This window comes from Suillus subalutaceus (assembly GCF_016647625.1).
Source record: "Suillus subalutaceus strain FC151 chromosome Unknown DFJ58scaffold_7, whole genome shotgun sequence".
In the NCBI taxonomy this organism is placed as follows: domain Eukaryota; kingdom Fungi; phylum Basidiomycota; class Agaricomycetes; order Boletales; family Suillaceae; genus Suillus; species Suillus subalutaceus.
In genome coordinates, this window is record NW_024540256.1 from 381,458 (window position 1) to 405,881 (window position 24,424).

Here is a 24,424-nt window from a genome sequence, read left to right on the forward strand (position 1 = left end):
ATCATGGTTATTTGCTTGACCCTGGTGCAATTTGAAGTTCGGTTATCCCGGGAATCTTGATTGCTGTTAGAAGAGGGGCTTCACGTAGTGGAGCAGGTGAGACTTGATGAAGAGCAAGGTTGAGAAAGAAAATCGGTAGTTACCGCGATGACGGTCAGGAGTACAACGCTTGCCTGAGTTCGACGACCAATCTTTTGTCTTATTTTTACTTGGCTTTTAGTCATGACTCATGAGGTACGTACGGCTACAAGGAAAATAACTCTCGCCCAGATCTAAAAGCGTGATCGTATAGGAATACATCCACGCTCAGTGAATCCATAAGCTCTCAGTAATGTCCTCCACAAAATAGCTGGAGGAGCGACCACCATATCGGGACGCAGGAGCAAAATAATCCCGTCGACGAGACAACTGGAGCACATGGTTGGAGGTGCACGAGACACACAGCTTGTGATTCGCGGTCTCGTGGCCTGTCCACAGCCCCAGGGTTACACGGAGGCAACGGAAAGTCAAAACAACGGGTAATCCGACACTGATAGAAGCGAATCGTTTAGATACTAGTGGAGAGACGGGAAACTATGGCACGTTTCTTACGTTATGCGCATCTGAAGCTTAGATCGCATTCGCTACTCGCAAAGCCTCAAAAGGCTGCTGCTTTTTGAAACCCTTAAGGAATAGTATACGGAATATTCCGTTTAAACCGCACGCCGTCCGGCGGTCAAGAAAGGTTTTAGATCAACGTAAAAATCAGATTAAGCAGACTATTATACGAGATTATAGGTAGGCGAGCTAGGGAAAGTCTCGCTTGAAATCATCATTGTGCTTTCAACAAGTTTGCAGCCCTAGTACCGCTTGAAAGTCCTCGGGCAGAAAAAACACACCGCCTCACGCTAGTACAGGGCTATCCACACGTCCATAACGCTTTGAAGTTGATCAAGACCTACTCTTGTAGCGTATAGACGAAGGAACTTGAAGATAGTCGTTTCTTAATCCAGACCGATCATTTCGAGTGCACACGTTATTCTTTTTTTTTTTGGGATCAGGACTGCTGCCACCAGTGAATTTCATTTTCCGACGCTTAGAATGCAACTGCGTGCCTGAAGGCGGACTAACACGCACGAGGAGATTGGTCCATACGGCTCATGCAGGGTGGCGAAGAAAGGGGGATGCAAATAATATTTGAGTTGCTTGACAGGCAGGCCTATCAGTAGTGACTGTATGGGCCTAGAATCCTTAGCAAACCGTATCATTATCTTATTTAAGTTATTAGTCCGGTAGTGCTGCAGCTGCATGTACATGAGGGTGGAAAGAATTTTGCCAATATTTGCCAATATTTAACCTTTTTCTTGGTGTCCAGTTTAGGAAACTGCATTCGACCGCTCGTGACACGCTGCGCATGCACGGCACTTGCTTGAAGATCTTAGCAGCTTGTGCTAGCACGTTGTTGCACATACTGACATTCTTAGAAATCTGTGAATCACAAGGTAGTTCACGCTACAAACCCGTCGAACCCGCGCTGTGCCGCCCAACTTCACCTGAATTGTCATTCAGCCATGGACGTGGTCAAGGCAGTGGAGACATACATCACGAAGTTGGTGTCTACGCCCTCTGCCATGAAAGTCCTACTGCTTGATACGCATACGGTACATCTTCTTCATACTGCTGTTCAATCATTCAAACTTCATGTTCGCAATCGCAGACACCCATTGTTTCACTCGCGTCCACCCAATCCACTCTACTTTCACATCAGGTTTACCTGACCGATCGTATCGACAACGGGAAACGGGACCGGATGTCGCACATGAAATGTGTTTGTTTTCTGCAGCCGAGTGAAGACAGTCTTGATGCCCTTTCTGCCGAGTTAAAGGAACCCAAATACGGGGAATACTATTTGTGTCAGTGCGTGACTACGGAGGGTAGAAAAGGGGCTGCACCGCTTACATGAGTTTTATATTTCAGATTTCAGCAACATACTCAGTAAACCTGCCATTGAACGTTTGGCTGATGTTGACGAATTTGAAGTTGTCAGGGAGGTGCAGGTAGGTGAGAATTGTTTCAGATCGCACTTTTACCCAAGTCTCCCGACTAGGAATATTTTGCCGACTACGCACCCCTGTTGCCCTGCCTGTTTTCTCTCAATCATACGCCGACGGCGGAGAAACCTCTGTATGGCTCCTCACCAAATGTGTGGGACTCCCTTGCGCTCGAGCGCTCCGTGCAGGGTATTACGGCTGTCCTTCTCAGTTTGAAAAAGAAACCCGTGATTAGGTACGAGAAAACAAGCGGGATGGCCAAAAAACTGGCGAGCGAAGTGCAGGTAAATGCCAGGCTGGTAAATTCCCATACATATCACTGACGAAGATCGCAGCATCGTATCCAAGCCGAAGCGACGCTGTTCGATTTTCGCTTGACGCAAGTAGCTCCACTGCTACTGATTCTCGACCGGCGAAACGACCCTGTCACTCCTTTGCTGTCACAATGGACCTATCAAGCCATGGTGCACGAGTTGTTGGGCATTCATAATGGTCGCGTAAATCTCAGCATGGTCCCTGATATTCGTCCGGAGCTCTCTGTATGTCCCTTTAAGTTTTGCATCGTTCGTATTCTAATGCTATGCATAGGAAATAACCTTGACAACGATTACCGACCCTTTCTTTCAAGCTCATTATCTTGCGACATTCGGAGACCTAGGTACTTCCCTGAAGAACTATGTCCAATCATATCAGTCGCGTTCTCTCGCCCAATCACCTTCGTCCATCAACTCAATATTTGACATGAAGCGCTTTGTGGAAGAATACCCAGAATTTCGGAAGCTGGGTGGGAACGTTAGTAAACACGTCGCTTTGGTAGGCGAGCTTAGTAGGTTGGTGGATCGCGACAGGTTACTTGAAGTGGGGGAGGTAGAGCAAGGGTTGGCCACGAGCTCGGGTTCAGACTTTAAGGTTTGCATTCTTGAGTCGATGTCATTCTTTGGCACTTACGACAAAGGGTAGAACGTACAGGCTGTGGTCAACAATCCAGTTGTGCCCGCCTGGAACAAGTTGCGGGTTGTCATCCTCTATGCACTGCGTTATCAAAAGACGCAGACGAGTAATATTGCCGCTTTAATCAATTTGCTACTCTCCAATGGCGTGTCTCGTGAAGAAGCTCGGGTAAGCTTTGCGCAATTACACAAAAAATGTACCTGTGCTCATCCCTTTTTAGCTGGTTTACGTTTTCTTGAATGTTGCTGGATCAGATCAGCGACAGGATGATCTATTCTCGACCGAGTCCCTATTAGCCAAGGGCAGATCCGCTTTGAAAGGACTCAAGGTATCTTCAACACAGCATTGTATCGCGTGCCATACTAATAATGCATAGGGTGTCGAGAACGTGTATACTCAGCACACGCCACATCTTTCACAAACTCTAGAAAATATCTTCAAGGGCCGATTGAAGGATACTACGTACCCTTTCTTGGACGGGACTGGTACTAACATGGGATTGCAACGGTGAGAAATGTGCCCTGAGCAATGTCTGAGCTTATCCCTCGGCTTTTTAGGCCTCAAGATGTCATCATTTTTATGATCGGCGGAACTACCTATGAGGAAGCAAGGACAGTCGCACTCCTGAACCAAGAAGCAGGTAACTCTTTGACAGGGACAAGAATTCTTCTTGGCGGCACTTGTGTACACAACTCGTCCAGGTGCGTAGTATGTTCGGAAAAAATGAGGAGGCGACCTACCTACAACCCTTATCAGTTACGTTGAGATGATTCGCGCCGCTGCAGAGAGATTTCCCGCATCAGTTTACGAGCCACCTCCTGAATCCGCAACCACTGCTCCATCTTTGAACCTAAACCTTGGCGGTGTCAATGTCAGTCTCGGAGGTTCGGCCGGTACTGGTGTATATAGAACAAGCTCTGACCATGTTGGCGTACAAGCTGAGGGCATCAAGGATGGTGTGCGCAATTTCATCGGACGGGTGAAGCAAGGTGTAGATAAAATTGGACTGCAGTAGACTGTACATTATTACACCATAAGCTCTAGGTCTAGTAGGGAGAACTTATCTGTTCCTTCAAGTTCTAATAAAGGACTAGCTTGATAAGATTTGCTATACACGAGCTCAGTTGGAGTGACACGTAAGTACACAACGACCACGTGGTCTAAACCAAGTATGGTCTCTAGACCCTCTGAGCGGCTTCTGACCAACCATTTCCAGCTTTTTATTCTCTCCTCTCGTTCTTTCTGCCCCTTCATTGTGTCCGCTATCGTTGAAGGTCGTAAATGGCCAAGGGTTTTTTATCTAGCTTCAAAGGCATAGACGCCTTTGGAAAGGTGAGAACCGATTCCGCCGAAGCGGGAACGGGCAAAGACTGACCACGTATGCGTCACACACAACTAGACTACGGAGGATGTCAAAGTTAAAACCCGTACTGGAGCTCTGCGTAAGCCATTGTCCGGAGCACTACGATAAAGTGAGGTTGACAGCGGGATGTCTAGTGACCATCATATCTGCATGTATCATTTTGGCATTTACAACAATCGAGTTTTTCGACTACCGACGCGTTGGCGTCGACACGTCGATAGTAGTCGACCGTAGCCGTGGGCAGAAACTGAGTGTACGGTTGAACGTCACCTTCCCCCATGTTCCGTGTTACTGTGAGCCCATTCCCGCGCATCGCTGACTGTACAATCTAACTATGGTTACATCTATCTTTGACTTGGGCAGTGCTCAGCTTGGATGTCATGGATATCTCTGGCGAGCAACAACGCGATGTTTCACACAATATTCTCAAGAACCGGATCACTAAGACTGGTGTAGACATGCCTACATTGCGGGGCGAGGACCTCCGTAACGAGATTGACAAGCTTGCTGAACGACGCGCGAGTGGGTATTGTGGCTCGTGCTATGGTGGACAGGAACCAGAGAGCGGGTGCTGTAACTCGTGTGAAGAGGTTCGACAGGCGTATACAGACAAGGGGTGGAGTTTCAGTAGTCCCGACGGTATCGAGCAGGTGAGAATAACGCTGAATTTCTTATAACAATTTGTCAAGGGATCTATGACAGTGCGTTGAAGAAGGATGGTCAGACAAGCTCAAGGACCAGGCGGATGAGGGATGCAATGTTTCTGGGCGTATCCGGGTGAACAAGGTCGTCGGAAGCATCCAAATTTCTCCGGGACGTTCCTACCAGGCAGGCTCGCGTACCTTCCAAGATCTGGTGCCATACCTTCGCGACGATGGTAACCCACACGACTTCGGCCACATCATCCACGAGTTTTTCTTCATGGCAGATGATGAGTACAACCCTAACAAGGCAAAGATCGGGAAGGATATGAAGGAACGTATGGGGATTGCGGACAACCCATTAGATGGTGTTGAAGCGAAGGTAAAATTAAGTGTGCATGGTTCTCAATACTTCTGCTTACATAATTGCAGACGACCAAGGCGGCGTACATGTATCAGTATTTCCTCAAAGTCGTATCAACACAATTCCGGACGCTGGAAGGCAAGACTGTGAGTGCATGAATCAAACTGGCCGGACAAATTGATTACCTGAACAATGCAGATCAATACGCACCAATATAGTTCAACACAATTTGAACGTGATCTGACGAAGTTCAATGAAGGCGAGAACAAGCAAGGTATTTTCACTCAACACGGTGTCGCGGGCTCACCAGGTAGGTTGAAGATCATGGCTTATCCATCTATGTTTTGACACATTTTCAGGCGCGTACTTCAACTTTGAAATTTCACCCATCCTTGTCGTGCACTCTGAAACGAGGCAGTCGTTTGCACACTTCCTCACTTCGTAAGTGACAATATACCTGGCCTAGCATCTCTCTTATTTTACTCTGTCTATAGTACTTGCGCTATCGTCGGAGGTGTTCTCACTGTGGCTGCACTACTAGACGGCATCCTATTTGCTACAGGACGCAAGTTGAGGAAAGGTGGTGACGGGAACGTGAAACTCATGTAAAACCGTGTACCATAGCAAAATATCTTGAGCACACTCCTTGAGTATTTATCACGTCTTGCATATTACTTTACACGATGGCGATTGTGCATCAGCTAACTCCATGCTTCAACCCCCCAAAAAACTCGAAATGCACGTCTACGCTGTTTGAGATCACTGATGCAGCGAGGATTTGCAAAGTACCCCCATCCTGAATGTCTGCCTGCTTTGGCCCAGTCCCTCGCCTATCTCCATCGGCTAGTGTTTGAATGAGCCCTCTTTCTTGCCAAATTTACAGGTTCAGTGGGCACCAGGGAAATGTTCTATGAGCGGCACTTGCAGTTAAATACAGCTACTGACGCGAACGATGTCACGGCGACGTACTTCTGGGGGATGCTTTATATAATCGTCGTGAATATTGTGGTTCGTGGTGGGTGGCCGAACGACGGTCTTGAAGGTCAGGGCTTCGTCTGTAATACCGTTGCCCTCCTTCCGCGCCAGCTTCTCAAGCTCATGACGGTCGATGCCGGGTATTTTGTTCAGCGTTATGAGATACGGTGGTGTCATGGAGGAACAACTGCAGGAGAATGGTGCGTACGTATGAGTAGAGAGACTGAATATGACATCACTCTGACGATGAATATGCTACTCATCGAACAACAAACCACAACGCTAGTACACAAGATCAGTATGTACAAGGCACCCAGCTAGCTAGTAAGTATATGCTGGACCGTCGATTTGCAGGTTATCAGTCCTTCGTGATGCATAATGTGGGGGGATTTCTCCAGTGAGTTCACGAGGCTGATTGATCACAACACCAAGTAGTCCCAAATCCACCAACTCTTGTAACATTGTAAATGTACACGGTAACCACGTCAGAACAAAAGTACCAAAGAAAAAGAGCAAAACAGAGCCGTTATGTATATTTACTGATTATACGTATCGTGGTCCAAGGTGCGTTTGGTCCGCTAACATAAATCGTTGAGTCAGTACCTTTCACCCTACTCGCGAACAACCCACACATTGTTCGATGCCAAGAAATATTCCTAGAACCCTCTATGCAAGGTTCAGCGTGCAAGTCTTGCAAAACATCAAGGAGAACACACCTGCCTCTACAAGCCACACTTGCTAGTAGGAACCCGATTAGCTCTAACTTTGATTTTACCGGTCTCGAAACCAGTGCCATCGGTCAATCTATCGAATGCCTGCGGTGAGATATTGTACGTGTAAGAGTTATCGATAGCGGTGACGTAGACAGTAGTCTGGTGGCCACTAGGCGTGGCGTACTTGAGGCTCCAGCAGGAACCGCATAAGGTGGAGTTCCAGGAATTACCTGGGACACCTCCGATGTTGGGGAATGAAGGGAGGGAGGCGAAGGTGGTGTACCCCTTTGTCAAAAGACAATTCTTGCCATTAGAGCAGGAGACGGTATTGAGGGACGCGTCAGGGTTGCTGTACGTAGCGTCCCATGTAACATATCCGGGTATTCCGAATGCTGGGAGGGCGAAGACAGAGAGAAGAGCAACGACGAGAGTGAGCTTCGTTGTGTAAGAGCGGTTTGATGTAATGATTTAATATGACAGAGTTTCGATACCTTTTATACGTCGGGGCGAAGCATGAGACGCCAGAGCGAGCTCCACTCGATGCACATGGACAGGAAGTCGGCAGGAGGTGGCCGATATTTGCTTCGACCTCCCTTGATTTACCTTTGAGACATTAAGCACGTAGTAGTCATATTCCCCGGATAAGTGCAATGCAAGGAGGGCAGACACGAGTGCAACGGAATCAACCTTCAGGATAAGGCCAAGAGACAATTCAACTGCAAATTTCAAGGTGGAAATGATCTCTAATGAAAGAAGTCCCAAAATCCATGCAGTGACGATCCTGCGCCTAAGTTCCCTCAATTGGCAGCGAGTGAAACTGACGCCTAGCTGAGCCAAGTTGCCGGAGCCTCCAGTACCTGAGTATGCGCGTAACATTACCAGCTTGCTAACGGGTCCACTCCCCGAAGGTCAAGTCAAACGAACACAAAATATGTGCGTCATGAGCAACGATTGCACACGCCATAGTAAGCGGTCTACAGATGCCGTCTTGACGCGACAAAGGCTCCATTAGCATAAGAGCACCCATACTGCACTTTGAAGGATTCTGTGCTTTCCAGAGACCAACTATAAATATGACGGACTGTTCCTTCATTTTGGTGTATAGGGAAACCATGACAAGTGGCATATGCAAGTCTAAAAGGGAATAGCTCAGTTTTCCGACTTGGGTGGGACTGTTTCGGAGATAACATATGACGCGTCTGACGCGTGGATGGCAGTGGTTTTTGATCCAAAGGTTTGAAAATCGGACTCAGGGCAAGTGAGCGAAGGAGTAGAGTACGACGCAAGTGCGGTTCATAAGTGGTAGTCCGCCGATGGGGAGGGTCTATGGAGTCTGGCCAAGGGTCATCAAGTCCCAAGACCAAATTCACTGCCACTGCCACGGCGTTCTTCAACGAGGAAACCTATGCCTAAATTTTGTCGTTAGATAGTGACCGGTGTGCCTGCTATGATAAGTCTGGATCTGATGACCCGTCCATAGTAGGGTCATGGGAAGGCGATGTAGTTCGCCTAGCCAGCGCTGGAACACGAATGTGGTGATAGTTCGTTTACAAGCCCTTAAGCCCACTCTATGTGGTTGTTATCGAGGGTACTCCGCGAATATGGTTAGAGGGCATCAGATCGACACAGGTGTTACACATCACCGGCACCTGTCACACGTCTGCCAGTCGATGAATCGGTGGGGTTAATATTAAGATTGTGATTAGCTAGAGCCCGCTGAGCGGTCTAACCATATGCTCAGATATCGGCTGGGACAAGACAGCCTATACAAGAAGTCGGTGAATACTAGTATAATTAATGGATCGCTTAAAGCTAGGCTACTTATTTAGGACGACATGATAGCGCCGGCCCTGGGACCTGGATCTCAATTTTGGATACTAAGTATCCCTCACTTGGCTTCGCCACTCGACTTTTCCGTACGAAGTAGAAGCCCCTGAGGCTGGTCACGAGACTATACGATATCGCAATGGCAAATGTTCGACAGCTGCCAGCTGAGTCTGGGCCGGACCAGAAGCCTCGTATCAGCCAGGTTTTTTGTTCCAGGGCTTCGCCGTCGTGCTGAAATCAAAGACTTGCCGCAAGTTTTATATCGGGTAATGTGGTGCCTGGAATGCTGAGGCGCCACCAAGTATCTCGTACTATCATATCGAGCCAAATACATTGGAGCTCGAACCACTGTAGGCCCCAGCTAGGTAGCTTACCACTATCTGGTTTACTATAACACATTGAGCTGCTCGTCGAGTAACTACTTTCCCAAAAAAAATTGCATCGCGCATACTTCTGAATAACGAGCCACAACGTACAAGCAACAACGTACAAGCCACAACATACAAGCTGCCCCCCCCAACCAAAGACTCAAGAACCTCTTGTTCGATGCTTTCAACCGTTTCCAGCGTACCAGAAAACCCTTTAGCGTAATTGCCTAAACTCACGTTGAATCAGAACTCGAGTCTCGCAGAACATCAAAAATGAACGTACTTGCTATTACATGCCACAGTTGCTCGCGGCGACCTGAGTGACTTCGGCAGCAACTTTGCCGGTCCCGACGTCAGTGCCATTGGTCAAATTATTGAATGCTTGCGGGGAGACGTTGAATGTGTAAGCAGCATCGACGGCAGTGATGAAGATGGTAGTTTGGACGCCGCAGGACGTGGTGTATTTGAGGCTCCAGCAGGTGCCGCACAAGGTGGAGTTCCAGGTGGCACCTGGAACACCTCCGATGTTGGGGAACGAAGGAATGGAGCCGAAGGTGGTATACCCCTTGGTCAAAAGACCGTTCGCGCCGTCAGAACACGCGACGTTAGCGAGGGACGAATTGGGGTTGGTGTACGCAGTGTCATATGTAACATTTGCGGGTACCGCAAACACTGGGAGGGCAAGGGCAGAGGTAAGAGCAACGGCCAGTGTGAATTTCATCGTGTAAGAGCTATTTGATGAGAATGTGCAGTAGCTTGAGATGCAGAATTTCAAGAATTTCTACTCACTTTTATACGTCGGGAGAAGGGCTAGACGTCAGAGCGAGCTCCATCCGAAGCACATGGGCAGGTCACCGACATTTGCTTGATCTTCCTTGATTCAATCGAGACATTAAGTACATACCTGAGCTGAAAGTAGCGTACATGGCCACATGTAGCAATCTCATTCCCCTCAGCGCGACGGTGGCCATGCGCAAGAGTGGCCGGTGCGGGGGCAATGAAACTAAGACGTGGCCAAGAGACAAGCCAACAAAGAGTTGGAACTTGGAAAGAAGGACACTTCCCGTGAGGGAAGGATCACGTGATAATTGCAAGAAAAGGTTCAGTGAACACCGGACGATGATGAAAGAAGTCCTACTTAGCATATTCACATGTCGAGGCCACCAAATCGGCATATACCACCCTCACAATAGTTAAGGGTGCGCGCTGATTTCAAAGCTGCAGCGCTGAGGTGCGAGAGTGTGCAAATTCAGGTCAACTAGCCTCCCTGAGAAAAACCTGAGGAAGTCATTCCTCCTAATAAATGGTCAGCTAGTATGCTCTGCGTGACGAAAGACTGGCGACTTTGATTTTGGTACTCGAATAAGGATGGCCATGACACATCTTGAAGCAGAGCTAAAACATCATATGATGATTATGGTAGACAGTTTGTATGGCGGTCACCCAGTCAGTCTCCAGAATGAATGCCACACAGATTGTCTACCCCATGAACATACATATCCCAGTGTGAAAAATTCCAGGATCGACAAAAGCAACATTGTGCACATACCCAGCTGAGGCATTCGAGGAATGCTACCAGACATTCTGGGTGACGGCTTGTTCCAAGTTCCGGTCTCTCCTCGTGGTGCTGTTCAAATAACCTTCAAACGGCGAGATATTCCACCGCAATTGGTCATACTCACCTGGGAATGCAGTAACCAAGGTACCTGGGAGCGCCCAGCAGGAAATAAACTAGAAAGGATGAAAAAAAGAGACGCGAATGCAAGGTGAATGAACTAATCAAGAGGCGATGCGTTGCGGTGTGTACAAAAATGGGTACTTGGGATGAAGTGCTGCTGAAGTAGGCTACATACTGGTAAGCATGTGAACTCTGGACTCCGTTGCGAAATTCTGTAGAGACCTGGTGGCAAAAGGAGGAGAGTTCATAGAAATCGGAAAGACTCGGAGCCACGATTGGCATCAGTGCCAGTACCTGCGGGCAACACAAAGACAACAGGTAGCGGTCTCCGCGCGGATTGCAGGCATAAATAGTTGAAAAACGACTGACTTTCGAATTTCTTCAAGTTGTTCCACAGTTGTGCGGCTGTGGCACGCGTTCAAGTTACACTTTTCTGAGTCGGGAACTGCCGGAGGCGCGTCTTGCTCTCACCAGATTTGCAACCAGATGACAACAAACTCCCCGCCGTCCGTCATACTTACGGATGCACTCGCGTCTCTGAATAAGGCAGTAAACATCGCAGTAAGTTCATCGTCTTCTTCAATGCTCTTCGGGATTCATTGACTTGCGTAGTTCACGAGCTTACAGGATCAAACACGTCAAGAAGTCACACAAGCATGTGCTGAAGCACGAGAAGCGCGTCGCGAGCGGGATGAAGCTGTTAAGGCTCTCCATGAGCTTAGGATTGAGGAGCAGGCGTGGAAGCAAGAGGCTGGTGCTCGACAGTCTGTTGTATGTCCACTCGATGTTTGCACGTTCACCATATTTAACCTTGCCCCCTGACACAGGTTGAGCAAGCCGAGTTGACTGTACGCCCATTACTTTGACAGTGTAGAGATGCTGAAATTTGCATGTAGATAAAACACAATGCAGAGACGATCGCTCAGCTTCGCTACGAGTCCGAGCAGTGGAAACAGCAGTGTCTCCGTCTCGAAGACACGTCGCGCCAGGAAGCCACCAGCTGGAAGGAGCAGTTCCTACGCGTCGAGCAGGAGCGCTACAAGCTTGCAACGCGTGTGGATGAGCTTATCGAAGAGCAGCTTTCTGTGCGGTCCATTCTCATTTCTTGAACCTCGAATCTGACGTTCGCGCAACAGCATACTGTCCAAACGCATGCGTCTATCACTCCATTCACGACAATGCTCCGTTACCCCAACACAACCGCAAGCACAAGTCTTAGCGATCCATCCGCATCCACACGCCACCGTTTCCCTCCCTATACCTCCGAACTTCCTGACGAATCCATATCTGCATCGTCTTCCAGAGCACCCAAACCCATATCCACACAACAACTCCCCACTCCTATTTCCGCAAACCGCAAGGCCTCCGGAGACAAGTCAAAGCAGTACCTAATCCGACGCGTTCAGGCTGTGATCCAGGTGCCCGTAAAGGAGGAGAGCGTGGAGAACACCATTTCTGATGAAACACCGTCTGCATCAAATTATTCTGCATCATCATCATCAAGCTCGGGTTCAGGATCCACAGTACCAGGATCTAGGAGACCAACTTCAGCCATCTCGAGTAAAACCATACCCAAACTCAGCAAACCTACCAGCGCCCCTAGTAAAACTGGACAGGGTACTAACAATATTGTCTCAGCCACCAGCAAATCCGCATCACTGAACAGCAAGCCTACGTCGGCTGCATCCACTAAATCCGCACCACCACCGTCGAAATCTACAGCAAGGCCTGGTAAAGCCACACTCTCTGGGACTGGCAACAAATCAGTATCGAATACCGCTACCAGCTCCTCGTCCCGTCCCGCCCGCAAAATACACACTAAACGACAGTATGTCGAGATTGATGAAGACGAGGATGGAGAAGATAAGATATCAGAGAAGTCAGGTAGTGATGCGACTGCCGAAGACGAAGTTGATTCTTCAGAAGAGGAAGAAGACGAGCTTACGCTGGGGGCAGAGGTACATTGCCTCTGTCATGAGCATTTGTTTCAGCATGCTGACGCCCACACCCGCTAGGAAAACCGCCGTGAAGTTTATGGCACTAAGCGCATAGCAGCTACGAGCAGTATGAAAGCCGTGTCGCAGGCGCCGGCGAAAAAGAGGAAGCTGATTTCAAGCACGACGGCCATAATAACGGGTAGTGGGAAAAAGCCTCCTGCGAAGAGTGCGCGCGGGTGAAAGCCCCTGCCAGTGGTGCGGATGGTTCACCGGAGGGTTTGTCTGGGTTACGTTTGTGATATCCACGTGACTTATGCTTCTCATTCTTTGCAACACACCTTTGTTCTTCTAGCCTCGGAATTTCCATATGAAATTATCGCTATCTATGATCACTCGTGCGAGTTGATGCCTCATTTTGTATGATTATGATGACACCAAATCTAAAGCGCTTACAAGATACCAATACACGAATGCCCACGAATCCTTGGATGAGATAAAAGTTTCCATCATCACATTGTACTGGCTCTCACTCGTCTCCCAAAGTATCACAGTGCCTGTAACAAGACCGATCTCTTATGACAGAACTGGTCAAGAAACTGTGGGACTTCATATGGTAGAGGATTCATAAACCACTTTGATCGTAATCCTGAGGTCCTTTGAAAGGACCAGTACAGACGATGAAATCTCTCCTCCTAGCCAAAAGACTGAGACACCGAAAGAGGATCCACATCATGATCTCGTCGATCGAGGGAAAGCTACTTCAAGCACTCTAGATGGTGCCAATGCCTCCCCTATGGAGCCTCTCTTTGCTGCTGTTCTGCGAGAGGTCGCCGTAGAACGAGAACGAGCTGCTTCAAGCACTCTCGATAGTACCAGTGCCTCGAGGAGCTTTGGTTATCTTCCCCGAGAAGCCACCGCAGATCAAGTCTACCTTGCATTGGTATGTCCTCAATAACAGAGATACGTCAGGGCTGGCTGAGTCGGGAATTCGCTTAGGAACACGATATAAACCCGTTCACCAATCAGCCCTATACTGCGCAATACAGAAAGATCCTTGAAGGCCGCAAAACGCTCCCCGTGTTTGCACATATGGCCGAGTTCTATAAGATAGTTAGTTTTATACATACCTCACTCTACTCACCCTGACGTTCGCAGTTCAACAAACACCAAATCATCATCATGATCGGTGAGACCGGCTCAGGCAAGACCACGCAGTAAGTTGGCATCCCTTGACACATATGCTCCTTTGTCTTCTTGGATATTCGCTTATGATAGACTCTTTTTGTCACTGATAGAATACCCCAGTTCGTCGCCTACTCAGATCTTCCGCACACCAAGAATAAGATCGTGGCATGCACTCAGACCCGCAGAGTTGCTACCACGGCTGTAGCGGAACGCGTAGCAGATGAGATGGATGGTCCGTTTGTTTTACTACTCTGATCTCACTCCAAGCTCACTTCATCACCTAGTCCAACTCGGCCAACAAGTCGGTTACTCGATACGTTTCGAAGATATGACCGAGCCCGGGACCACTTTCCTCAAATACATGACCGACGGCATACTCCTCCGCGAGGCCATGCACGACCCAGATCTGAGCCGCTACTCCACTATCATCGTCGACGATGCTCACGAACGCACCCTTGCTACTGACATCCTCATGGGGGTTCTCAAAACCCTCGCTCGCCGTCGCCCAGACCTCAAGCTCATCATTATGTCCGCCACTCTAGACGCTCTCAAGTTTCAGGAATACTTCGCTGTCTCCGGCGGCGTCCTTCCCCCGCTCTTCAAGGTTCCTGGCCGCACTCACCCCGTCGAAGTGTTCTACATCCAAGATCCGGTGTCAGACTATGTCAAGGCCGCCATTCGTCTTGTACTCAAGATCCATTGCACAGAGAAACCAGGGGATATCTTGGTATTCCTGACGGGTGAAGAGGAGATAGAGGATGCCTGCCATAGGATCAAGCTCGAGGTGGATGACCTCATCAAGTCCTACCCTGAGACCATAGGCCCTCTCGAGTGCATCCCGTTGTACTCCTGGTTACCGCCTCAACAACAACAGCGCATCTTTGACCCGCCGCCCAAAGCAGGCAGTCCGTCTGGCCCACAAGGACGCAAGGTCGTGGTGAGCACGAATATCGCGGAGTCGTCGCTGACGATCGATGGGATTGTGTACGTCGTGGACCCGGGGTTTTCCAAGCAGAAGGTGTACAACCCGAGCACCCGCGTGGAGAGCTTGCTTGTGAGTCGGATCTCCAAGGAGTCGGCACAGCAGCGCACGGGCCGTGCTGGGCGAACGAGGCCGGGCAAATGTTATAGGTTGTACACGAAGAAGGACTTCATGTCGGAGTTCAAGGAGCAGACGGAACCAGAGATTTTGAGGAGTAATTTAGTGAGCACGGTGCTGATGCTTGTCAAGGCAGGGATTAAGGTGAGCTTGATGTGGGGTGTGATGTTTTCGAGTTGAGCTAATGCAACTGTAGGATCTTGTCAAGTTTGATTATTTAGATGAACCAGCGCCAGAGTCCTTGATGAGGGCGCTGGAGATATTGAATTACCTCGCAGCAGTAGATGATGATGGGAACCTCACGGCGCTTGGGAGTATCATGGCTGAATTCCCTCTCGATCCCCAGGTAGGCGATTGTCCTGGTGGCGGGTTTGGTCCTGACGGTTCTAACGCATGCTCTCAGCTCTCAAAGATGCTGATCGTCAGCCCGGAGTTTAAATGTAGCAACGAGATATTGACGATCACCGCGATGCTGTCAGGTGCGCACTCATCCTTGAGGTTTGAGGTTTGCTTCCATCTGACGCTCTTGTAGTGCCAAATGTATGGCTACGACCAAGTAAAAAGCGAGAAGAAGCGGATGCTGCAAAGGCGCTGCTTACCGTCCCCGGCGGCGACCACTTAATACTTCTGAACGTGTACAATGAGTACATTCAAAGTAAGTCTATTCTTCCTACAAACATGTACGTACTCACTCACAACTACCCCAGACCAACACGACAAAGACTGGACATGGATTCACTACCTCTCCGCTCCAGCGCTACTGCAAGCAGTCAACGTGCGCGAGCAGTTGGAACGGACGATGGGACGGTTTGAGGTGGACCTCGTAAGCGTGCAAGATCAGGGCGAAATGTCTCTGGCAATCAAGCAGGCGTTGTGTTGTGGCTTTTTCATGCAAGCTGCACATAAGGTGGGAGGGAAGAGGAATTATATGACCTTGAACAATCAGGTATGTTATCTTGGCTTTGAGTTGTGGTTGGTGTGCTGATGGGAATTTTCTTCGTGGTAGCCTGTGGTGCTGCATCCATCCTGCAGACTGGATACACAGCCGGAGTGGGTAATTTTCAACGAGTTCTTGGTCACGAACAGTCCGTATATACGGACTGTCACGGGTGTCCGACCAGAGTGGTACGTACGCCTCTTAGCACTGTAGATTGACAAACTGATGCAAATCTGCACATTAACGCTCCGATAGGCTCCTCCAGTACGCGCGCTTGTACTTTGATTTGAAGGATTGGCCAGACAGCCAGACTAAGCGTGCATTGATGAGGGTTGCGAACAAGACGACGGGCAGGCTTGGGGCGCGATTTGACAAGGCGGCGCGCGTTGGTGAAAGTGGTGAGGAGGTTGAGGAATTGATGAGGAGGTTGAGGACCTGGTGAAGCCCGAGGGGGGCTGAGTACTTTGCTGGCGCTCGAAACCATGGGGTAAGTATAACGCGAAAAGCTAGGGAAGAAGCCCGACAACGTTATGCATGATGCATCAGGTGAATAGAGACGGTGTGCACTGTGTATGTAAGGATTGTACATCCTCTTAGCTCTACGTACCGACTCCGCTTCAAAGCGAAGACGCCCAATGTCATCCACGTGACTCACTGAGTCACTATGCGAAGAGCGCAATTCGCATCCGAGTCACGCGGATACACCTTTTCCATTTTCTTTCATTTATCTTACCTTGTGCTCAGACTCCACGATCCCCTTGTTTTAATTGTTCATTTCTCCTTCACCATATGCTCCTTATACTCATTCTGGCCTAGTCAAGTGTTCGAGAACGTATATATACAGCCCATGTACACTCATACCGAGCAGCAAGCAGCAGAAGCAGCAGAATCTCATAAGCTGATTCCCCGCTCAAAAACATGTCCAAACGCCCAATGAAAGTCTCCGTCTCTATTATCTAAACGTCTCGTCTTTTTATCATTGCGCTATCTAACTATACTTCTCGCAACTACGTCGTTCTGTCCTCAATCCCCTTGGAACTCACTAATAGCCTTACATGTATGCGGAGTATATGTCAAGTCGATTCCTGGACTCCACTTCAGTGGAAGAGGGTTGTGTCACAAGCAAATAATTAATGGCTAAGGATCTCAATGAAGCTCCGCCAGTTCCATGATAGACCATCGCCTTTCAGATCGATCATTGGAGCTTTTGAGAGGAAACCGTGTGTCAACAGTTCTTCTCTGCCGCTTCACGGGCTGCGAGACAGACTGAACGAGGAAAAGAGAGGAAAGATGCCTGGGAGATGGGATGATCGCATGCCCCTCATTTTTGATGTCTGCAAACGAGTCGAAATCCTCAACTTGAATGAAGGGAGTGACGCCTTAGATTCATTATCTGGGCGCGATCAAGGGTTGTTGGGGGCTTGGGTACTGAGGTAGAGGACACCGTGGCAGGTTTAGGATTGGAGGAATTTGCCTTAGCGACCCTTCCCGGGACCCGCATCCAAATTCCCTCCTTATACCTCCGAACTTTCTGACGAATCCTCATCCAGAGCATTGAAACCCATATCCACGCAAACAACTCCCCACTCCTATTTCCGCAAACCGCAGGGCCTCTGGAAACAAGTCAGAGCAGTACCTTATCCAACGCGTTCAGGCTGTGATCGAGGTGCCCATAAAGGAGGAGAGCGTGGAGAACACGAAACACCGTCTGCATCATCATCATCATCATCATCATCATCATCATCATCATCATCATCATCATCAAGCTCGGGTTCAGCATCCACAGTACCAGGATCTAGTAGACTAACTTCAGCCATCTCGAGCAGAACTGTACCCAAACCCAGCAAACCTACCAGCGCCCTTAGTAAACCTGGACAGGGTACCAACAAAGTTGTCTGATGGAGGCACGCCTCACATCAGGGCATTCGCGAGCCCGAGATGCACCCGAGACACTGGGGGTCTCTAGTATAGATTGTAATGTCCTACATAGAGTATCACTCTGCAAAGGACAGAAATTGGATACAAAAAAAAAAAAAGTTGTCTCAGCCACTATGCAAATCTGTACCACTGAACAACAAGCCTACGTCGGCCGCGTCCACCAAATCCGCACCACCATCATCGAATTCTACAGCAAGACCTAGTAAACCCACACTCTCCGGGACTGACAACAAACCACTATCCAATCTCGCTACCAACAAACCTATCTCCTCGTTCCGTCCCGCCCGCAAAATGAGCACTAGACGACAGTATATCAAGATTGATGAAGGCGAGGATGGAGAAGATAAGATATCAGAGCAGTGCAAGTCAGGTAGTGATGTGACCGCCGAGGACGAAATTTAATTCTTCAGAAGAGGAAGAAGACGAGCTGACGCTGGGTGCCGAAGTGCATTCCCTCTATCATGAACATCTGGTCCAGCATGCTGACGCCCGCGCCCGCTAGGAAAACCGCCGTAAAGTTTATGGCATCAGGCGCATAGCAGCTACGAGCAGTATGAAAGTTGTGTCGCAGGCGCCTGCGAAAAAGAGGAAGCTGATTTCGAGCACGACTGTCATAATAACGGGTGGCAGGACGAAACCTCCTGCGAGGAGTGCGCGCGGGCGAAAGGCTTCCCCTGGTGCGGATGGAATCCGGGTTTGTCTGACTTACGTTTGTGATATCCACGTGAGCTATGCTATCTACGGTGCTCGTGCGAGTTCATACCTCGTTTTGTATGTTTATGATGACACCAAATCTAAAGCGCTTACAAGATACCAATACATGAATGCCCACGAATCCTGGGATGAGGTAGCTTCCATCATCACATTGCACTTAGACTGGCCCTCCAAAGTATCACAGTGCCTATAACAAGACCGACCTCTTATGAAAGAACTGATCAAGAAACTGTGGGGCTTCGTAACATGGTAAAGGATTCACGAGTGACTTGATTGTGATCCTGAGGTCCTTTGAAAGCACCGGGAGTACGGACGACGTCGACGTTGCAATCTCTCCTGCCCCCAAAAAGACTGAGATACCGAAAGAGGACCCACAACATGATGTCGTCGATCGAGGGCAGGCTACTTCAAGCCCTCCAGATGGTGCCAGTGCTTCCCCTAGGGAGCCTCTCTTTGCTGCTGTTCTGCGAGAGGTCGCCGCAGACCGAGAACGAGTTGCTTCAAGCACTCTCGATGGTGCCAGTGCCTTGAGGAACTTTGGTTATCTTTCCCGAGAAGTCACCGCAGATCAGGTGCACCTTGCATTGGTATGTCCTCAATAACAGGGCTACGTCGGGGCTGGCTGAGTCGGGAATTCGCTTAGGAACACGATATAAACCCGTTCACAAATCAGCCCCATACGGCGCAATACAAAAAGATTCTTGACGGCCGCAAAACACTCCCCGTGTTTGCACATATGACCGAGTTCTATAAGATAGTTAGTGTTATGTATGCCTCACTTCATTCACCCTGACATTCGCAGTTCAACAAACACCAAATCATCATCGTGGCCGGCGAGACCGGTGCAGGCAAGACCACACAGTGAGTTGGTGCTCCTTGATAAATATGTTCCCTTGTCTTTTGGGATAGTCGCTTATCATAGACTCTTTGTCACTGATAGAATACCCCAGTTCGTCGTTTACTCGGATCTTCCGCACACGAAGAACAAGATTGTGGCATGCACTCAGACCCGCAGAATCGCTACCACGGCTGTTGCGGAACGCGTGGCAGAGGAGATGGATGGTCCGTTTGTTTTACTACTCGGATCTCTCTCCGAGCTCACTTTGTCACCTAGTCCAACTCGGCCAACAAGTCGGTTACTCGATACGTTTCGAAGATATGACCGAGCCCGGGACCACTTTCCTTAAATACATGACCGACGGAATACTCCTTCGTGAAGCAATGAACGACCCTGATCTCACCCGCTACTCTACCATCATCCTCGATGAAGCCCACGAACGCACGCTCGCTACCGACATCCTCATGGGCATCCTCAAAACCCTCGCCCAACGACGCCCAGACCTCAAGCTCATCATCATGTCCGCCACTCTGGACGCTCTCAAGTTCCAAAAGTACTTCGCTGTTTCTGGCAGCACCCTCGCCCCGTTATTTAAGGTCCCTGGTCGTACATACCCTATCGAGGTGTTCTATACTCAGGAGCCGGAGCCGGATTATGTCAAGGCTGCCATCCGCACTGTGCTCACGATTCATCGCACCGAGGAACCAGGAGATATCTTGCTGTTCCTGACGGGTGAGGAGGAGATAGAAGATGCGTGTCGCAAGATCAAGCTCGAGGTAGACGACCTCATCGAGTCCTACCCTGAGACCGTAGGTCCTCTGGAGTGCATTCCGTTGTACTCCTGGTTACCGCCTCAGCAGCAGCAACGTATATTCAACCCACCCCCCAAAGCAGGCGGTCCGGATGGCCCACCAGGACGCAAGGTCGTGGTGAGCACGAATATCGCGGAGTCGTCGCTGACAATCGATGGGATTGTGTACGTCGTGGACCCGGGGCTTTCCAAGCAGAATGTGTACAATCCGCGCATCCGTATGGAGAGCTTACTCGTGAGCCCGATCTCCAAAGCATCGGCACAGCAGCGTGCAGGCCGGGCCGGGCGAACGAGGCCGGGCAAATGTTTTAGGTTGTACACAAAAAATGACTTCATGTTGGAGCTCGACGAGCAGACGCACCCTGAAATTCTGAAGAGTAATTTAGCCAACACGGTGTTGATACTTGTCAAGGCAGGGATTAAGGTAAGCGTGATGTGGGGTGATGTCTTTTGGGTTGGGCTGATACTTGTGTAGGATCTTGTCAGGTTTGATTGGGTGGATGCGCCAGCACCAGAGTCATTGATGAGGGCGCTGGAGTTATTGAATTACCTCGCAGCATTGGATGATGATGGGAACCTCACGGCGCTTGGGAGTATCATGGCTGAATTCCCTCTCGATCCCCAGGTAGGCGATTGTATTGGTGACAGGTTTGGTCATGACGGTTTTAACACATACTCCTAGCTCTCAAAAATGTTGATCGTTAGCCCAGAGTTTAAGTGTAGCAACGAGATATTGACAATCACTGCAATGCTGTCAGGTGCGCACTCACCCTGGAGGTTTGCTCCCATCTGACGCTCTTGTAGTGCCAAATGTATGGCTACGGCCAAGTAACAAGCGAGAAGAGGCGGATGCTGCAAAGGCACTGCTTACTGTCCCCGGTGGTGACCACCTAATGCTTCTGAACGTATACAACAAGTACATTCAAAGTAAGTTTCTTCTTCCTACAAACACGTACCCGCTCACTCACAACTACCCCAGACCAACACGACAAAAACTGGACATGGATTCACTACCTCTCCGCTCCAGCGCTGCTGCAAGCAGTCAACGTGCGTGAGCAGCTGGAACAAACGATGGGGCGGTTTGAGTTGGCCCTTGTAAGCGTGCAAGATCAGAGAGAGATGTCTCTGGCAATCAAACAGGTGTTGTGCTGCAGCTTTTTCATGCAAGTTGCACACAAGGTGGGAGGGAAGAGGGATTATATGACCGTGAAGGACAATCAGGCGCATTATTTTGATTTTGGTGGGGTTGGCTTGCTGATGCTATTTTTGTGGTAGGTCGTGACGATGCATCCATCGTGCGCACTGGATACGCAGCCGGAGTGGGTGATTTTTCACGAGTCCGTGCTCACGACAAGACCGTATATACGGACTGTCACGGGTGTCCGACCAGAGTGGTACGTACATATCTTAGCACTGTAAATTGACATACTATGCAAATTTGCGTATTAACGCTCCGACAGGCTCCTCAACTACGCCCCCTTGTACTTCGATTTGAACCATTGGCCAGATGGAGAAACGAAGCGTGCATTGATCAGGGTTATAAAGCATGCGTCGATGAGGTCTAAGAACCAGGGGACACATCAGGAAAAATACCCTTGACTCCACGGAGCTATATAGTCAGTATAGTACCTGTACCCCAATGTGTCAAGTCCCTACTACACACAACTACATAATCAATCCGCTAGCTATATAGCGCTACAGCAACTCCTGTAGCAACCAGCTATAGGTGCTACAGGCAGCTACAGGCAGCTACAGGCAGCTACAGGCAGCTACAGGCAGCTACAGACTACTACACAGTACAACAGGAGTAGCATATTCGAGCTACAGCTAGCTACACAGTACTACTATAGATTTCACCATTAATACCAATCACGCCAGAACCACAAAACAACGACATCAAATATATTCCAGGCGCACAAGCATGCATACACTTGAGAAAATCCAGCGGCCTCCTACAGTGTCAATCATCACCGACATCTACCCTTTCACTATCCTCCCCTCGTGCTGCCTGAGTCTCGAATTCATACTCTCGCATCGCATCATCGAATACATCATCTGCGAAGCCCTCAACAGTGACTCCTGCGTTGATTGGATTGACACCAGCATGGAACCTACCAATGGATGTTAGTTAGGGATGTGATCCATGCAAGTACCTAGACACTAACCGAGCGACGTCGAGGAGATTGTCACAAATTTTACCCAGTAGTTTGTAAGCAGCCGTCCGCTCCTCAAACCGCCGTAAGGACTCGAGGTGCACCAGGTATACCGGCGAATAAGAGACCGCCGCGAATTTAATGTCTTCCCTCACTCCTGTGGCCCACTCATCGATACAACATTCTATCTGTTAGAAATCAGCTGCCACACCTAATAACAGATGACTCAAAGAGACTACTAACCACTGTGAGCACCAGCGCAATCAACTTCACAGGTAAAGGGTCGAAGTAACTAGCATAGACTATACCTTTGTCTATGCGGTTTGCAAACCACATATCATTTATCCCAGACTGCATTAAGTCGGATTTGTATATGCCATATTTCATTTCCCAATCCTTTTACTTGCTTGGTCAGACAATGACTAACCAAGCTCAAGTAGACGCACCTTAAAAACAAAGGATGCCCCTTCCTTGAGTGCCTCGGCCAAGTCACGGTTTGCTTGAATGGCTGCAGTAGAACGGCTTGCCTGGAAGCCAAAGAAGGAAGCTGTGAGACCACGCATCTTGGTTTTGAGCTCCCCATGTACATGTGAGGCACGCCTCGTCATCTACACACCAAACATAACATCAACCAGGGCCACATAACATGCTGACTGCTCACCATTTTGACCAATGAAGGCGTCAGTTGGACTGTAAGTCCAGCCACATCGGAAGCCTCACGCTACGCACGCTTGGCTAGCTTAGTCTTGACGATGAGCGACTCAGGAAAAGGTGTCTCAGTGACAACCAGACAGCGATAAATAGATGTGGCAGTGGTGAGCACATCCTTTGTGACCTCGTTGAAATCACCGGCCCTTAATCGCTGGCGTGCTCTGTTTAAACCTGTGATCATCTTTGGTATATTTTCTTTGATGATATCCTCCAGCTGGTGTTTGGACCTGACCACATCAGCATTGTCATTGAGAGTGTTATGACCCCCCCAGACGGACTCCATATCGCTGTCTGAATTTTTGAATAGTTGTCGGTGTTGGCTGTCGTCACTGCCATTGCTGCTGCCATCGCTGCTGTCATCGCTGCTGTCATCGCTGCTGTCATCGCTGCTGTCATCGCTGCTGTCATCGCTGCTGTCATCGCTGCTGTCATCGCTGCTGTCATCGCTGCTGTCATCGCTGCTGTCATCGCTGCTGTCATCGCTGCTGTCGTCATTGGATGAGACGACAGGCGCAGAAGCTGTGCAAAGTTCATTAGTCCAAGACCACCCTGGCTAGAAATGAGTACCTTTCTTCGAGTTGGTCACGACCTTACTCGGTTTTGTTTGTCCTAAGATAGCAGGAGGCATCTTGGTTGTACTGAATGTTAGTGCCCGCTGTCTTAATAACCGAGGGTCTTATATGAAAACGTGTAAGAATGTAATAACACCACAATTACACTGGATAAGACTTCTTGCCAGTCCTCGATTAACACGGTCTATGACTTTTCTTCTTTTGTGGTAGATAATGTGTGAGTTCTTGGGAGGCTCGCTAAACCAATCAGTTAGATTAACTTAGCCGGAGCTTTATTATCTCTGATTGAAACTATGGGGTTGTCTAGGATATACTGTCTAGACACTTGAACTGGTTTCCTGAATATATGAATAACTGTTGAGAAGCTGGTCTCAAATGTGACTACGTTGACCAAAGCTCGTGTTGGTCAATATACAAATACCTGGTGAGAACGCTGGTCTCACAAATAACAACAAATGACAAATAGAAAAACAATGATAAATAACAACAATGACCAAAGCTCGTGTTGGTCAGTATACAAATACCTGGTGAGAACACTGGTCTCACAAATAACAATGGTGACCAAAGCTCGTGTTAGTCAGTAAACACTACGTGGTGAGAACACTGGTCTCACAAAACT

General features: G+C 49.0%; 7 protein-coding genes across 7 annotated transcripts; 4 read left to right on the forward strand and 3 right to left on the reverse strand.

The window, feature by feature from the left end:
* Window positions 1-1,550: 1,550 nt before the first annotated feature.
* DFJ58DRAFT_713683 (Sec1 family-domain-containing protein) lies at window positions 1,551-5,958 on the forward strand (the record flags this gene model as incomplete). Its single annotated transcript, XM_041383941.1, has 18 exons — window positions 1,551-1,640; window positions 1,697-1,892; window positions 1,957-2,036; window positions 2,087-2,314; window positions 2,366-2,569; window positions 2,619-2,939; window positions 2,991-3,149; window positions 3,202-3,309; window positions 3,358-3,488; window positions 3,539-3,682; window positions 3,738-3,852; window positions 4,381-4,423; window positions 4,479-4,637; window positions 4,708-4,994; window positions 5,047-5,367; window positions 5,548-5,659; window positions 5,709-5,790; window positions 5,844-5,958. The coding sequence occupies 18 exons, from the start codon at window positions 1,551-1,553 to the stop codon at window positions 5,956-5,958; spliced, it is 2,895 nt and encodes a 964-aa protein (XP_041249558.1).
* Window positions 5,959-7,046: 1,088 nt separating this feature from the next.
* DFJ58DRAFT_887876 (Cerato-platanin-domain-containing protein) lies at window positions 7,047-7,913 on the reverse strand (the record flags this gene model as incomplete). Its single annotated transcript, XM_041394682.1, has 2 exons — window positions 7,047-7,472; window positions 7,641-7,913. The coding sequence occupies 2 exons, from the start codon at window positions 7,911-7,913 to the stop codon at window positions 7,047-7,049; spliced, it is 699 nt and encodes a 232-aa protein (XP_041249559.1).
* A 1,451-nt stretch (window positions 7,914-9,364) lies between these two features.
* DFJ58DRAFT_438857 (Cerato-platanin) lies at window positions 9,365-10,412 on the reverse strand. Its single transcript, XM_041380414.1, has 4 exons — window positions 10,371-10,412; window positions 10,022-10,291; window positions 9,516-9,963; window positions 9,365-9,459 (listed from the first exon to the last, which is right to left on the reverse strand). Exon 3 carries the CDS (start codon window positions 9,951-9,953, stop codon window positions 9,522-9,524), a length of 432 nt encoding a protein of 143 aa, XP_041249560.1. The 5' UTR covers window positions 9,954-9,963; window positions 10,022-10,291; window positions 10,371-10,412; the 3' UTR covers window positions 9,365-9,459; window positions 9,516-9,521.
* A 922-nt stretch (window positions 10,413-11,334) lies between these two features.
* Window positions 11,335-13,315, forward strand: DFJ58DRAFT_761541 (uncharacterized protein). The gene is made up of 7 exons (XM_041388493.1): window positions 11,335-11,471; window positions 11,523-11,681; window positions 11,738-11,758; window positions 11,807-11,995; window positions 12,047-12,868; window positions 12,926-13,123; window positions 13,200-13,315. The coding sequence occupies exons 1-6, from the start codon at window positions 11,397-11,399 to the stop codon at window positions 13,085-13,087; spliced, it is 1,428 nt and encodes a 475-aa protein (XP_041249561.1). The 5' UTR covers window positions 11,335-11,396; the 3' UTR covers window positions 13,088-13,123; window positions 13,200-13,315.
* Window positions 13,316-13,640: 325 nt separating this feature from the next.
* Window positions 13,641-16,510, forward strand: DFJ58DRAFT_652099 (P-loop containing nucleoside triphosphate hydrolase protein; the record flags this gene model as incomplete). The annotated part of the gene is made up of 11 exons (XM_041381658.1): window positions 13,641-13,787; window positions 13,844-13,957; window positions 14,003-14,061; window positions 14,143-14,264; window positions 14,317-15,275; window positions 15,328-15,477; window positions 15,535-15,610; window positions 15,664-15,786; window positions 15,839-16,077; window positions 16,138-16,256; window positions 16,324-16,510. The coding sequence occupies 11 exons, from the start codon at window positions 13,641-13,643 to the stop codon at window positions 16,508-16,510; spliced, it is 2,295 nt and encodes a 764-aa protein (XP_041249562.1).
* A 2,325-nt stretch (window positions 16,511-18,835) lies between these two features.
* On the forward strand, window positions 18,836-21,968 carry DFJ58DRAFT_696582 (P-loop containing nucleoside triphosphate hydrolase protein; the record flags this gene model as incomplete). The annotated part of the gene is made up of 12 exons (XM_041383482.1): window positions 18,836-18,969; window positions 19,019-19,307; window positions 19,364-19,477; window positions 19,523-19,581; window positions 19,661-19,782; window positions 19,835-20,793; window positions 20,845-20,994; window positions 21,052-21,127; window positions 21,174-21,296; window positions 21,349-21,614; window positions 21,645-21,763; window positions 21,830-21,968. The coding sequence occupies exons 1-12, from the start codon at window positions 18,929-18,931 to the stop codon at window positions 21,966-21,968; spliced, it is 2,457 nt and encodes an 818-aa protein (XP_041249563.1). The 5' UTR covers window positions 18,836-18,928.
* A 313-nt stretch (window positions 21,969-22,281) lies between these two features.
* Window positions 22,282-23,055, reverse strand: DFJ58DRAFT_696584 (uncharacterized protein). Its single transcript, XM_041383483.1, has 4 exons — window positions 22,969-23,055; window positions 22,766-22,918; window positions 22,535-22,710; window positions 22,282-22,480 (listed from the first exon to the last, which is right to left on the reverse strand). The coding sequence occupies exons 2-4, from the start codon at window positions 22,907-22,909 to the stop codon at window positions 22,330-22,332; spliced, it is 471 nt and encodes a 156-aa protein (XP_041249564.1). The 5' UTR covers window positions 22,910-22,918; window positions 22,969-23,055; the 3' UTR covers window positions 22,282-22,329.
* Window positions 23,056-24,424: the final 1,369 nt, after the last annotated feature.